The following is a 13,189-nucleotide window of genomic DNA, read 5'->3' as shown; positions in this document are numbered from 1 at the left end:
TTATTGGCCAGCCTCCATCCTAACTGAATGGAGTACTCAAATTCAAATGAATTAATTTTAAGTCTGCTTTCCTAATCAAACATTTATAACGCAAATGCAATGAATCAAGCACATAAAGTTAATATGGTTTAAACACTACAACCAGTTTCCTTCCAAAACAATTACAATAAAAAAAAATATATACAATTAGATGAAACAAAAATAAAAGAAAATGTTATTCCACAATGGCAATCTTACTTTTCACTGGTTCAAAATATGACGTGTAAAAGAGCATTCCAAAAACATCTTCAACGATGTCTTCATTATTTACCACTTAAGCATGTAATTTCTAAGCATGGTTATTCAGTTGGGTCACTGTTAATCCCAATTGATGATACAAAATGTACAGCTTACAGAAGAAGAAAAGGGTGAGTTGATTATCACAGGTTTCCACCTTGCAACTTCCAGATCAAAGCAGATGTCAGTGGGGTGAGTTTACCTCACTAAGCTGTCTACCTAGTCTTGCCATGATTTTGCTACCTGGTGCAAATCAGATTTTTCACTATAAAATAGGACACTAGACAGAGTGTTTACTATACTCAGAACAAGAACTCAAAGAAAAACAATGTATGTTGCGCACTTGTGTGCCACAGAACACAACAAAACAAATAATGTCACTTAAACAGTGCTAATGCAGACAAGTCACAGTAGTTAATTAAAAAGAAGCCAGTGTTATGACTTCTCTGTACTCACTCTGGCACTCAATGAACTGATGAATGTAAGTGCAGTCCCCGCCACTCTTTAAAAGAAAGTTATCTAACAGAGAAAGAAATGCCTTTAAGTGTCTGTGTTAACACTGGCCTCTTTTTAAATCAATAAAGGAACAGTAAAACCTGGAGATACCTACATAATTATTTAAAGGATAAAATTTAAAGATGAACAAACGGTAATTTACCATCAAATATCTAACAAACACCATTCTCCAGTTGCTTTCGGAGAGTATCTTTATGATCAAATAAAATCTTTACTATTTTTTTAATAATAGTTTGAAGGTGTGGCTGTTCACACTAACGTACTGTAAAATAATGCAACATAACAATCCCTACAGACAAGATAGATACTGAACGCGCTCAGTTTTCTGAACTGTACACCCACATTCACAAAGCAACCTACTTCAAATCTTAAGAGTTCATTTGCCTGTGGAGACATGTTGAAAAGCATGTGACTAAATAATAAGTACTTCATGTTATAATGAGATTCTTGCATTTTGCAATGAAACAGAACAGCAGTTAAAATAGTCTAAAAGTGCAGGTAAAGCCCTATTACTAAAGCACACACTAATACTATATTTTTCCTACAGTTCAGAAGAAAAAAAGACAGGCACTTGTTATTTTTCAAAATTACACGTTTTAATTGCAAGGTACCCCACTTAAATATGTAAACTACTAATTGCGATTTATAGGCCTAAGTGTAGAATTTCCAAAAAACGAGGTGAATAATCTAAGTGCTCTTAATGAATAATTATCCTAATTAAAAAAATAGGACACTGAGGATGGAAGACATAAAAGATACAAGGTTTGATTATGAACAGATTAGGTGGTGCGGCAATGTGTGTTCAGTAACCACTGCTTTATCGTACAGACAGATGAATATGATTTGGTGAAAGAAGAGCCATTAACATTATCATTTCACTAAATTTTATTCAGAAATTGTTGCAAGGTGCCCGCAGCAATACAAGATCACTTAATCAACCTAAAACCAAAATTAACATTTCTCTCATCTTCACTGTCTTGTTTATTGAGTTGTCTGTATCCTCCGTCACATTACAAAATACATTCTTCCCAGCCTTAAACTATGGCAAAAAGGCATTCCAGGGCAAGTTATCAATCGGATTAAATATGGGCCAATGTAATTTGTTCAGGCACCCATTTGTTTCTCCAATTTGTGCCATCCCAAACACAGATTCCAATTTAGCATGCTAAACCAGCTCCAGGACAGTGAATTAGTTAAACCTCAATGCTGAACTAGGAATAAATGTGCTAGGCAAGTCTCTTTAAAATCACTTCTATGTGAAAAGGTGTAGGCCAAAACTGATTGACTCTAGCTATTTAAAAAAAAATGCCCTAGATAACCTAAGAATTGAGCCCACTTAGGAGTCAAGCTCTGTCCTATAACCATTATAACCATTTGAAAAGGGAGGTAAAACCATCCTTTAATCATAATCTTTTAATGTTTAATAGCCGTAAACTTTTTAGCTGAGTAGGGAGTTGATATATAAAACCAAGGTTCCAAAGGTACCAACATTTTGTATTAGGAAAGGATATAAAAAGTACTGACTGAGATTCAGTCTATTTGATTTTAGTGAGGCTGGCCAGATCTGGAAAATTGCAACAACTAATCAGCTATGTATTGTGTGTAACAACAAATCAAACAATTTTTGTCATCTTCTTTGTATATGCCCAGCCCAAAAACAAAGAAGACCAACGCACCTTTCTGCAACCTGAATTTCGCAGATTAGATTTGAGAATATGTATATAGGCTATTGAAATGTGTTTTTACTGCAACAAGTTGCTTTGTCAGGCTTTGAAAAGTTTGTTGGCCACACAAAATACATTTTTGGCAGCGTTGGTTGATACAGACAACTAATATATTTACGTTTCTACTGCTCAACCACGTTTTAGGGAATGAGATTTGGCATGGGCCTTGGTCTCATGTTTTAATGATGTCACATTGATACATCCTTCAAAGCAGGATTTAAGTCCCTTGGGGGTAATACATTGATTTCAGCTGCAATTTACATTTTTTCATTCAGATGTCTAATAGTTGCATTTTGAAAACACATCCACTGTTGTCTTTAATTACAGAGTTTTCTAATTATTGCCCTATTCTGTAAATGGTTTTAATGGACAAGTTACTCACCTTCGGTAACAAATTATCTGGTAGACACATATGTTTCCTGCAGATTCCTACACCTTAGAGTTTTCCCCAGGCGTCAGACTGGATCCAGAGCTTTTTTATTGAGCAGTACCTTTGCATGCTGTCATGTGGCATCGTGGTTGCCATGATGACGTTGCTGTTGTATACAGGCGCCACCCAGGCGTATTGATCTCAGTTTCTTTTCACGATTTTCCATGCCAGACGCACAGAGCCATGAAGAACACTGATTCTGGTGCATCAGAACTCAAACCCTGGAAGAGAAGTCCCTGTCCCTAGAGATCAGTTTGCAGAGCAGGGGAGGATGGGTGGGTCATTAAGGAATATGCAACTAGAATATGTCTCTACTCGATAATTTGTTACTAAAGGTAAGTAACTTGTTCATCTGCTAGAAACTATTAGTTGCAGGCTCATTACCTTAGAATAGATAGCCAAGCAATACCATTCCTGAAGGCAGGTCTGTGAACTAAGATCATACTTGGAAGTCCTGCAGGACCGAACGGCCACAGTAGCCAATCCTCAGGACCTGATTGTCCAGGCAGTTGTGTTTAGTGAACGTGTGCAGTGATGCCCACATTGCTGCCTGGCAGATATCCAGGACTGGAACTCTGCGTGCTAACGCAGTGGTTGCAGCTGTTACTCTGATAAAGCAAGCACGCAAACCCTCAGTGGGTTGCCTCATAGCCAAAGCATAGCACATTTTGATGCAGAGGACAACCCATCTAGAGATGGTTCTCTTCTGCACCGCCAGTCCTTTCTTCACATCCATATAACCAAAAAAGAGTTGATCGTCCACCCGGAAATCTTTGGTACGATTAAGGTAGAACAATGCCAACACCCTTTTTGGGTCCAGATGGCCCAGGTAGGAAGCACCACTTTGTCAAGAAAGAGCTTTCAGCTCACTCACTCTACATGCAGAGGTGATGGCTACAAGTAAGGCTGTTTTTTTAAGTGAGAAGCTGAAAAGGGCAATTATGAAGAGGCTCAAAAAAGGCACACAAGGAAAGTAAGTACCAGGTTAAAAACCCACTGGGGCATTATGAATGGGGTAGGTGGAAACATGTGGGTAAGACCTCTGAGGAATCGTGCACCAATGGAAGATTTAAACAAGGAGGGTTGATCAGGTAGTCAGAGGAAAGCAGAGATGGCAGACAGATAACTCTTAAGGGTGCCCTAAGCAGACCCCTGATGCACAAGAGAAACAAAAGAACCTCATACAATGTTGCAGAACTGGGATCTTTTGCAGTTCCCTCAGAGATCTGAACTGTGTCTGTGAGATTTCTCTGATGCTGTGCCCATTAGAACTTAAGGTCCAACTGCAGGGCCTTCATATGCCATCTGGCATATTTGACTAACAGGATGCAGGAGGCCATGAGGCCCGACAGCCTCAGTGTCTGTCTCATCAAAATCCAGGATAGAGGCCAAAACATCAAAATCATAACCTGAATATCCCGGACTCGCTGCTCCAGTCTCCTTGTTCTAGGAAGACATTTTGAACTTCCCCTTTTTGAAAAAGAGATAGACGTCCCGCAAATCTAGAACAGGGTGAAGACCCTTGTTCTTTTTGGGTATCAGAAAGTAACGGGAATAACGAACACTGCCAACTTCTGACATCAGGACCCTTTCTATGGCTCCCTTGGCCAAGAGAGCTGTAACTTTCTTGCGGAGCAAGACTAAGTGATCCTCCTTCAGCCGTTCTTGTACGGAGAGAGGGAAAGACTGGAAGGGGAGGGAATAGCCCTTCTGTATGACCTGCAAGACCCATTTGTCCGATGTTATGGACCGCCAGTGAGGGAGACAAAATTGAATCCTCCCTCCAACTGGTCTTGCAGAATCACACTAGGAGGATTTGGGCAACGTGGAAAAGGGGGGCTGGGTGGTGGACGACTTTGGGTCAGACCGTCTGAGTCTGAAGGTACCGCAACCTCTTACCAGCACAGGATGCTGACCTGACGGAGGATGGTGGCTGGTCTGTGGATGGTGTAGTACGCCACCTCTTCCGAAGCCTCAAAGAGGCGAAAGGCAGACTCTTGGCGAGAGTTGGCAGAGAGGTCCAAGAACTTGGTTGAAACTCAGGCGTCCTTGAAGCACTCCAGCACCGAGTCAGGCCTTTTCACCAAATAGGCGGCACCCTTTGAAGGGCATGTCCATAAGGTTTGCCTGGACATCCCCCATAAAGCCAGATGTACGGAGCCAGGTGTGGCGACGAAGGGCCACCGTCGACAAAATCGCTCTACCCAGCGAGTCAGTCGAGTCCACGCCACACTTAATAGTTAACTTAGCTGCATCCGTCCAGGCTTTGACTGCTTGCGAGAGAGTGTCCCACACGCCCTATTTCGACTTGAGGCAGCACCTGCGCCTCCGTATTGCATAAAGTATGTGAAAAATGGCCCAATAGGCATGAGGTGTTTCCTGACCTCAATGCCAGGCTGGAGGAAGAAAACATCTTCCCAAGCTGGTCGAGCCTCTTGCATTCCCTATCCGGGGAGCGGAAGGGAATGCGCCATAGGAAGTGAAGGCTTCGACTACCAGGCTCTCCGGGGTGAGGTGTTGTGTGCGGAAACTAAGATCACCCAGAGCGGGGCAATGGTGGTGACCAACTGTCCTATTTACAGGAGCCCCTGTGCTGGGTTTTGACCACATTGCAGGACATCTGTGAGTGCTTTATAAAGAGTAATATTAGTTCCAATGTGGAAACCCCAAGCTGAAGGACCTCAGTCAGGAGATTAGTCCTGACCTCAGCTGCCCTACGCACCACCATAGCATACAATGCTCCCTCCTCAGTAGCCACCGTAGGACGTGAGAGCATGCCAGTATCTGGAGAGGAGTCCAGCCCACCTGGCCTCTCCTAATTCCTCATACCAGTCAATGTGCTCCAATTGAGATTCGAGGGTCCTGAGACCCCTCCCATTACTCACCAATGCCTGGCTGATCATAGAAAGACTCTGGCACCTGTTGGTGTTGTCCGGCTGCAGATCATCAGATATTAGAGAGGGTCTCGTGCCACTGGTGGGTGCTGGTGGCACTGGGAGTGATGCTGGAGGAGGCCCACTGTGTGGATTTGTTGTCGTTCCGGATCAGATATCGGATCCAAGAGACCCCATCGGGTCCAAGGCCTAAGCGGCAGACGCAAAACCTGATGAGGCCCCTGCTGATCCCGCGGGGCCATATGGAGCACCGGCAGGGTCAGTCCGCTCAAATATGAGACGCATGGCCTCGTAAAACGTCCATTCCTGCTTCGGGAAAGGGAGGCTCGAAGTCAGCCCTGGCAACGGCTCCGCATACCCTGCCTGGAACATCAACGTTCCCGACTTGCCTCATTGGCCAACGGGCAAGTTGAAGTCGAAGTTCTCTTGGACTTCTTCCACTGCCTCTTACCCAAGTGCCCGGAGGACCTCGAGTGGGACGAAGAGGACTTAGGGCTCCTGGAGCGGTCCCGCAACCACCTCCTAAACTGGGACCTCCAATGAGTCGTGCCAGCAAACGTCGACTGCCAGGCCACTATGAGCTTTAGGTACCTCTCCCTCAAAGCTTTCGGAGCCATGGCCTGGCAGTCGGAGCACGACTTCGAGTCATAGTCTCGGTCTAAACACCAGAGACTTACCTTATGGGGGTCCGTCATCGACATGGCGCAGTGGCAAGCACCACACGGCTTAAACCCAGTCTTCCTAGATGTCATCCTTCTCACCACAACAAAAATCTTCAACCAAATGTCGAAAAAAAGCCTTTAAAAAGAACAGAGCCTAGCGCGATTCCAGATCTGCGCATTAACCCGCAGTGAAGTAAAAGAACTGACGTAAGCGCGCTTGGGTGATGCCTTTGTAGGCGACCGTCACATCACAGACGGCTCCAATGACTACGCCAACACATGAATCCGAACGACGCCACCTGAAGGCACGTGCAACGGTATTACTCAGCAAAAGTTCAGGATTCCAAGCTGATGCCTGGAAATTCTAAGGTAGATAATATGCAGCTAGAAGTCTCTATCAGATAGCACTTTGTTTAGATTTGGGAACGAGAACGGCTTACAGGCAAGTAACACTTGTCATTTTAAAAAGTTGACAAGGTGCAATTTTCAGAACAGTCCTGGGGGATGGAGGGGAATGTGTAGTTTTGAGGTAAGTACTCGACTTACAGCTCATGTTTCCGGGGGTTAGGATGTCCACTGGTTGGGGTTCAGGATGACCCCAAACTTACACCACCAGCAACACTGGGCAGGCCGGGTGCAGAGGTCAAAGTTGAAGTTAGATTTATAATGGGATACTATGGAGACTGGGGGCACTCTGAAACAGAGGGAGGGGGATACTCCTAACCCTATTGGTCCATGTCCTCCAAACCAAGATGGAAGATTCTGCAGGGAGGGGTCACTTCAGCTCTGGACACCTTACGTGTGGTCCTAGCTGCAGTGGTCACTCCTCCCTCTTTTACCTAATTTTCCTGCGAGACTTGTTGACACAAATGTGGCTTTGTCCAGTGGCAGGCATCTCCTCTAGCTGGAGTGCCTTGGGGCACTGTAATAGGAGGCCTGAGCCTTTGAGGCTCACTGCCAAGTGTTACAGTTCCTGCAGGGGGGCGGTGTGAAGCACCTCCACCCAGAGCAGGCTTTGTTTCTGGCCTCAGAAAGCACAAAGGTTCTAACCCCATGAGGGCAGAAGAACGAGTTACTTACCTTCGGTAACGACTTTTCTGGTGGATACATTAGCTACCTGTGGATTCCTCACCTAATGAATACTCCCATGGCGCCAGCATTCGACGGAAATCTTCTTCCTAGTCTCTGCACGTCGACGAGGATGTCACTCTAGCCCACGCGACGCCGTCTGACGTCATACAGGCAATAAGAGGTCCTCGACGACGTGCCGACGTCAGTACCAACATTTTTTACGTGCATGAGAACAACAACCCAATGCCATGAAAGAGCAAGGCAACATCCCATAACCGTGTAAAATACACAATATTGCAATGAATAGCTGTAAATTTAATATAACGAACAAATATATGCAAATCATGTATGTACACAAAGAATTATATACATATATATATATATATATATATATATATACAGATAAATATATACAAGTATCCATATATACAACATCTATTGCAACCTTGAAGACCAAGAGGAGCGCACTCAAGGATTACTTGGTAAGACCAGAAAGGCAACGGGGAGGCGGGTGGGACTGTGAGGAATCCACAGGTAGCTAATGTATCCACCAGAAAAGTCGTTACCGAAGGTAAGTAACTCGTTCTTCTGATGGATACAACTACCTGTGGATTCCTCACCTAATGAATAGAGTCCCAAAGCAGTACCACGCCCGGTGGCGGGTGCCTAAATGGTCAGACCAAGAAATCCTGCACCACTGACCGTGCAAAATGGCCGTCCCTTCTGACCTCAGAGTCTAAACAGTAATGTTTCGCAAAAGTGTGAAGGGACGACCAAGTTGCGGCCTTGCAGATGTCAACCACAGGAACACCTCTGGCCAAGGCCGAAGTGGCCGACTTAGCTCTGGTGGAATGAGCTCTAATGCCCTCAGGAGGGTCCTTCTTTGCCAAAGAGTAACAGATTTTAATGCAAAGAACCACCCACCTGGAGAGTGTTCTCTTGTGGACTGCCTTTCCTCTCCTCTTGCCCACGTACCCGATGAACAGCTGATCCTCCAGCCTGAAATCCTTTGTTCTATCAATAAAGAAGCTCAACGCCCTCTTTGGGTCCAGACGGTGCAGTCTTTCTTCCTCTTTAGAAGGATGAGGCGGAGGATAGAACGTGGACAAAGTAATTGTCTGAGCCAAATGGAAGGGTGAAACAACCTTCGGGAGGAAAGCAGCCTTGGTCCTCAACACCACCTTATCCCCATAAAAAGTTGTATAAGGGGGCTTTACCGATAAGGCCTGCAACTCACTCACTCTCCTTGCAGATGTTATAGCTACCAGAAAAACTGTTTTTATAACCAAATACCTTAAGGGGCAAGAATGCATAGGCTCGAAAGGGGACCCCATAAGGAAAGTCAGAACCAAGGACAAATCCCATTGCGGCATAACAAATGGTTTTGGAGGATATTTATTTAGAAGACCTTTCAAGAATCTGATAACAATAGGGGATTTAAAAAACGATGGTTGGTCTGGAAGACAAATGAAGGCTGACAAGGCCGACAAATAACCCTTAATGGTAGCCACTGCACAACCTTTCTGCGCTAGAGACAGAGCAAAAGACAAAACGTCCGATAGATGAGCATGTAAGGGATCAATCTGCTCCTTGAGGGCCTTTGGATTCATGTGCTGGCATGAATCGCAAGTCGAGACGTCGTGGTCGGAGCTTAAACACCAAAGGCAGTCGGAGTGAGGATCCATAACTGACATCTTGCCCCCACACTCACGACAAGGCTTAAAACCCGACTTTCTCTGCGACATTATTACTGCAGCGAAGGACTACGCAGCAAAAAATACACTGTAACCACGAACGTAACAGTTGCTCCCTCGAAGATAACCGTTTCGAATGCACGGAAAAAAGGGAACTGACGTCGGCACGTCGTCGAGGACCTCTTATTGCCTGTATGACGTCAGACGGCGTAGCGTGGGCTAGAGTGACGTCCTCATCGACGTGCAGAGACTAGGAAGAAGATTTCCGTCGAATGCTGGCGCCATGGGAGTATTCATTAGGTGAGGAATCCACAGGTAGTTGTATCCATCAGAAACCTGTCTTATTAACAGGCTGGCACAGACGAGTCACTCTTACACTAAATGGTTGGTTAAAATATAGGGGGTATCTCTAAGGTGCTATCTGGGTGCATTGTACATTAAATCCACCACTGTCATCAGTGGGGGTTTATTGTTTTGAGACGTTTGATACCAAACTTCCCAGTCTTCAGTGAAGCCATCATGGAGCTGTGGAGTTTGTAATGAAACTCCTAGCCCATGTACTTAATATGGCCACACTGCACTTACAGTGTCCAATAATGGACTTAGACGCTGTAGGGGCATATTGCTCATGAAGCTATGCCATCACCTGTGGTGTAGTGCACCCTGCCTTAGGGCTGCAAGGCCTGCTAGAGGGGTGACTTACCTACGCCCTAAAAGGGGTGCCATGTTGACTTTACCTTTTTCTCCCCACCAGCAAACACAATCTGCAATGGCTGTGTGCATGTGTTTGGTGAGGGTTCCCTAGGGGTGGCACAATACATGCTTCAGCCAAGAGCAATCCTCCCTGTGTACAGACCCCCTGGTACCACACAAGGGAGTTAGCTGTGTGTCAGGGGTGTGATTTTTGTGGGAACAATGGTCCAGGTTTAGGCAAAGAACACTGGTCCTGGGGCCTGGTTAGCAGGATCCCAGCACAATCTCCATCAAGTCAGCATCAATACAGGGAGTGCAGAATTATTAGGCAAATGAGTATTTTGACCACATCATCCTCTTTATGCATGTTGTCTTACTCCAAGCTGTATAGGCTCGAAAGCCTACTACCAATTAAGCATATTAGGTGATGTGCATCTCTGTAATGAGAAGGGGTGTGGTCTAATGACATCAACACCCTATATCAGGTGTGCATAATTATTAGGCAACTTCCTTTCCTTTGGCAAAATGGGTCAAAAGAAGGACTTGACAGGCTCAGAAAAGTCAAAAATAGTGAGATATCTTGCAGAGGGATGCAGCACTCTTAAAATTGCAAAGCTTCTGAAGCGTGATCATCGAACAATCAAGCGTTTCATTCAAAATAGTCAACAGGGTCGCAAGAAGCGTGTGGAAAAACCAAGGCGCAAAATAACTGCCCATGAACTGAGATAAGTCAAGCGTGCAGCTGCCACGATGCCACTTGCCACCAGTTTGGCCATATTTCAGAGCTGCAACATCACTGGAGTGCCCAAAAGCACAAGGTGTGCAATACTCAGAGACATGGCCAAGGTAAGAAAGGCTGAAAGACGACCACCACTGAACAAGACACACAAGCTGAAACGTCAAGACTGGGCCAAGAAATATCTCAATACTGATTTTTCTAAGGTTTTATGGACTGATGAAATGAGAGTGAGTCTTGATGGGCCAGATGGATGGGCCCGTGGCTGGATTGGTAAAGGGCAGAGAGCTCCAGTCCGACTCAGACGCCAGCAAGGTGGAGGTGGAGTACTGGTTTGGGCTGGTATCATCAAAGATGAGCTTGTGGGGCCTTTTCGGGTTGAGGATGGAGTCAAGCTCAACTCCCAGTCCTACTGCCAGTTCCTGGAAGACACCTTCTTCAAGCAGTGGTACAGGAAGAAGTCTGCATCCTTCAAGAAAAACATGATTTTCATGCAGGACAATGCTCCATCACACGCGTCCAAGTACTCCACAGCGTGGCTGGCAAGAAAGGGTATAAAAGAAGGAAATCTAATGACATGGCCTCCTTGTTCACCTGATCTGAACCCCATTGAGAACCTGTGGTCCATCATCAAATGTGAGATTTACAAGGAGGGAAAACAGTACACCTCTCTGAACAGTGTCTGGGAGGCTGTGGTTGCTGCTGCACGCAATGTTGATGGTGAACAGATCAAAACACTGACAGAATCCATGGATGGCAGGCTTTTGAGTGTCCTTGCAAAGAAAGGTGGCTATATTGGTCACTGATTTGTTTTTGTTTTGTTTTTGAATGTCAGAAATGTATATTTGTGAATGTTGAGATGTTATATTGGTTTCACTGATAATGATAAATAATTGAAATGGATATATATATTTTTTTGTTAAGTTGCCTAATAATTATGCACAGTGATAGTCACCTGCACACACAGATATCCCCCGAACATGGCTAAAACTAAAAACAAACTAAAAACTACTTCCAAAAATATTCAGTTTTGATATTAATGAGTTTTTTGGGTTCATTGAGAACATGGTTGTTGTTCAATAATAAAATTAATCCTCAAAAATACAACTTGCCTAATAATTCTGCACTCCCTGTATCAGGCAAAACGTAGGGAGGTAACCATGCCAAAAAGGGCACATTCCTACACTCACCCATGAGTAAACTAAGAAAGGTGGAGCCTCCTTTGTGTCTCGCATAGCTGACTGCCTTCAATCCTATGCTATGGTGGAGGTGAGTGAGCGTCTTTTGAGGAGGGCCCTGGGCTGAGATGGATCGATGTGCGGCACTGGAGCAATACCAGTTACTGGAGCTGCATATCTTGCAATGGCTGACTGGAATGATCAGACAAGGTCAGAGTGCGGAGGCTGCAATTTTAGGGTCAGGCTGCTAATGTTCGGCTCCTGCAGACTGGCTTTAAGCAGTTCTCATCAGTGATGAATGCAATGACAGTATGTAAATGAAAACAGGGAGGAAGAGCTGCCACAATAGTAAGTGAATGAAAGCCACAGAAAAGAGAAATTGCTGGGACTAAGATCAGCACTGCATTCCACAGTGATCCAATCTGAGGGGCTAATGTAGTTTCGCCATATTGGGGCCAGTATTCAGCAAAAATTCAGAAAGGACTGCTAAACTGAGAAACACTTAAGGCAGATTATTTGACTCCCTCTAGCAGTCAGAATCAAGGCTCTCCTACGAGAGAGCAAATGCAAAGTGGCAATTTCCAAGGTAAAATGGTACAAAAAGGAATGTTTACTGGTTGTCTTGAGCAACACAAAAAGATGATGGAGGGAATGCTGAAACATTTCTAACACCCCCCATTCTAAGTTCTAGGTTTAATCCATCATTCTTTTTCCATGCCATCCCAGTTTGGAACCAGCCATATGAAATCAGTCTTGGCCCAGTTACCCATGGGAACAGTCCAGCCCAAATTGTCAGGCCAGGTCTCCCTGGAGCAGAAACAAGCATCCTGGGACCAGTTTCTGGCTATCACCTTTCCTCAGCCAGGTTAGCTTAAATCCAGTAGCACAGTGAGCACGGGACCCACGTTTGGTCATACCCTTCCCACTTAGGGCGACTTTAGCAACACAAAAGGATGGTGGATGGAGTGCTGAAACCATGGGGGTGTTTGTAAGTTTCAGCACTCCTTAAGTGGAAAGGATATAGAAATATACATATACATATATCCTACTGGCGGTCGTCAGTAGGTAGTTATAGTTAGCACCTGGTTTCCATAGAAAAATCATTTTTTGATTTGGCTAGATCTTTGGCACTGCATGACAAATTGTCCCCAAATTTCCCCCCAAAAAGGTGCCGTCTGTGGTCTTGTTGTGCATGGAAAGTTTCAGGGTGATCCTTCAAAGTTACAGACACATAATGTCACTGGAAACATTACTTCCACATCCTTTATGCCGCTGTTGTGTGTGTATATATATATATATATATATGTATGTGTGT

General features: G+C 44.7%; 1 protein-coding gene across 6 annotated transcripts in view; it reads right to left on the bottom strand.

Annotated features, from left to right (window-relative positions):
* The window catches only part of SLMAP (sarcolemma associated protein), a 793,819-nt gene that overhangs the window by 394,826 nt on the left and 385,804 nt on the right, over positions 1–13,189 (bottom strand). For 4 of the 6 annotated variants that reach the window (XM_069206475.1, XM_069206474.1, XM_069206478.1 and 1 more), the window contains exon 12: positions 733–795. The exons of the other annotated variants lie outside the window; for them this stretch is intronic. In XM_069206475.1, coding sequence (XP_069062576.1) covers positions 733–795 — 63 coding nt within the window. The remainder of the gene's footprint in view (positions 1–732; positions 796–13,189) is intronic. 6 annotated transcript variants of the gene reach the window in all.

The sequence above is a fragment of the Pleurodeles waltl genome, chromosome 9, assembly GCF_031143425.1.
Source record: "Pleurodeles waltl isolate 20211129_DDA chromosome 9, aPleWal1.hap1.20221129, whole genome shotgun sequence".
NCBI lineage: Eukaryota > Metazoa > Chordata > Amphibia > Caudata > Salamandridae > Pleurodeles > Pleurodeles waltl.
This window is presented reverse-complemented; position numbering and strand designations above follow the sequence as displayed.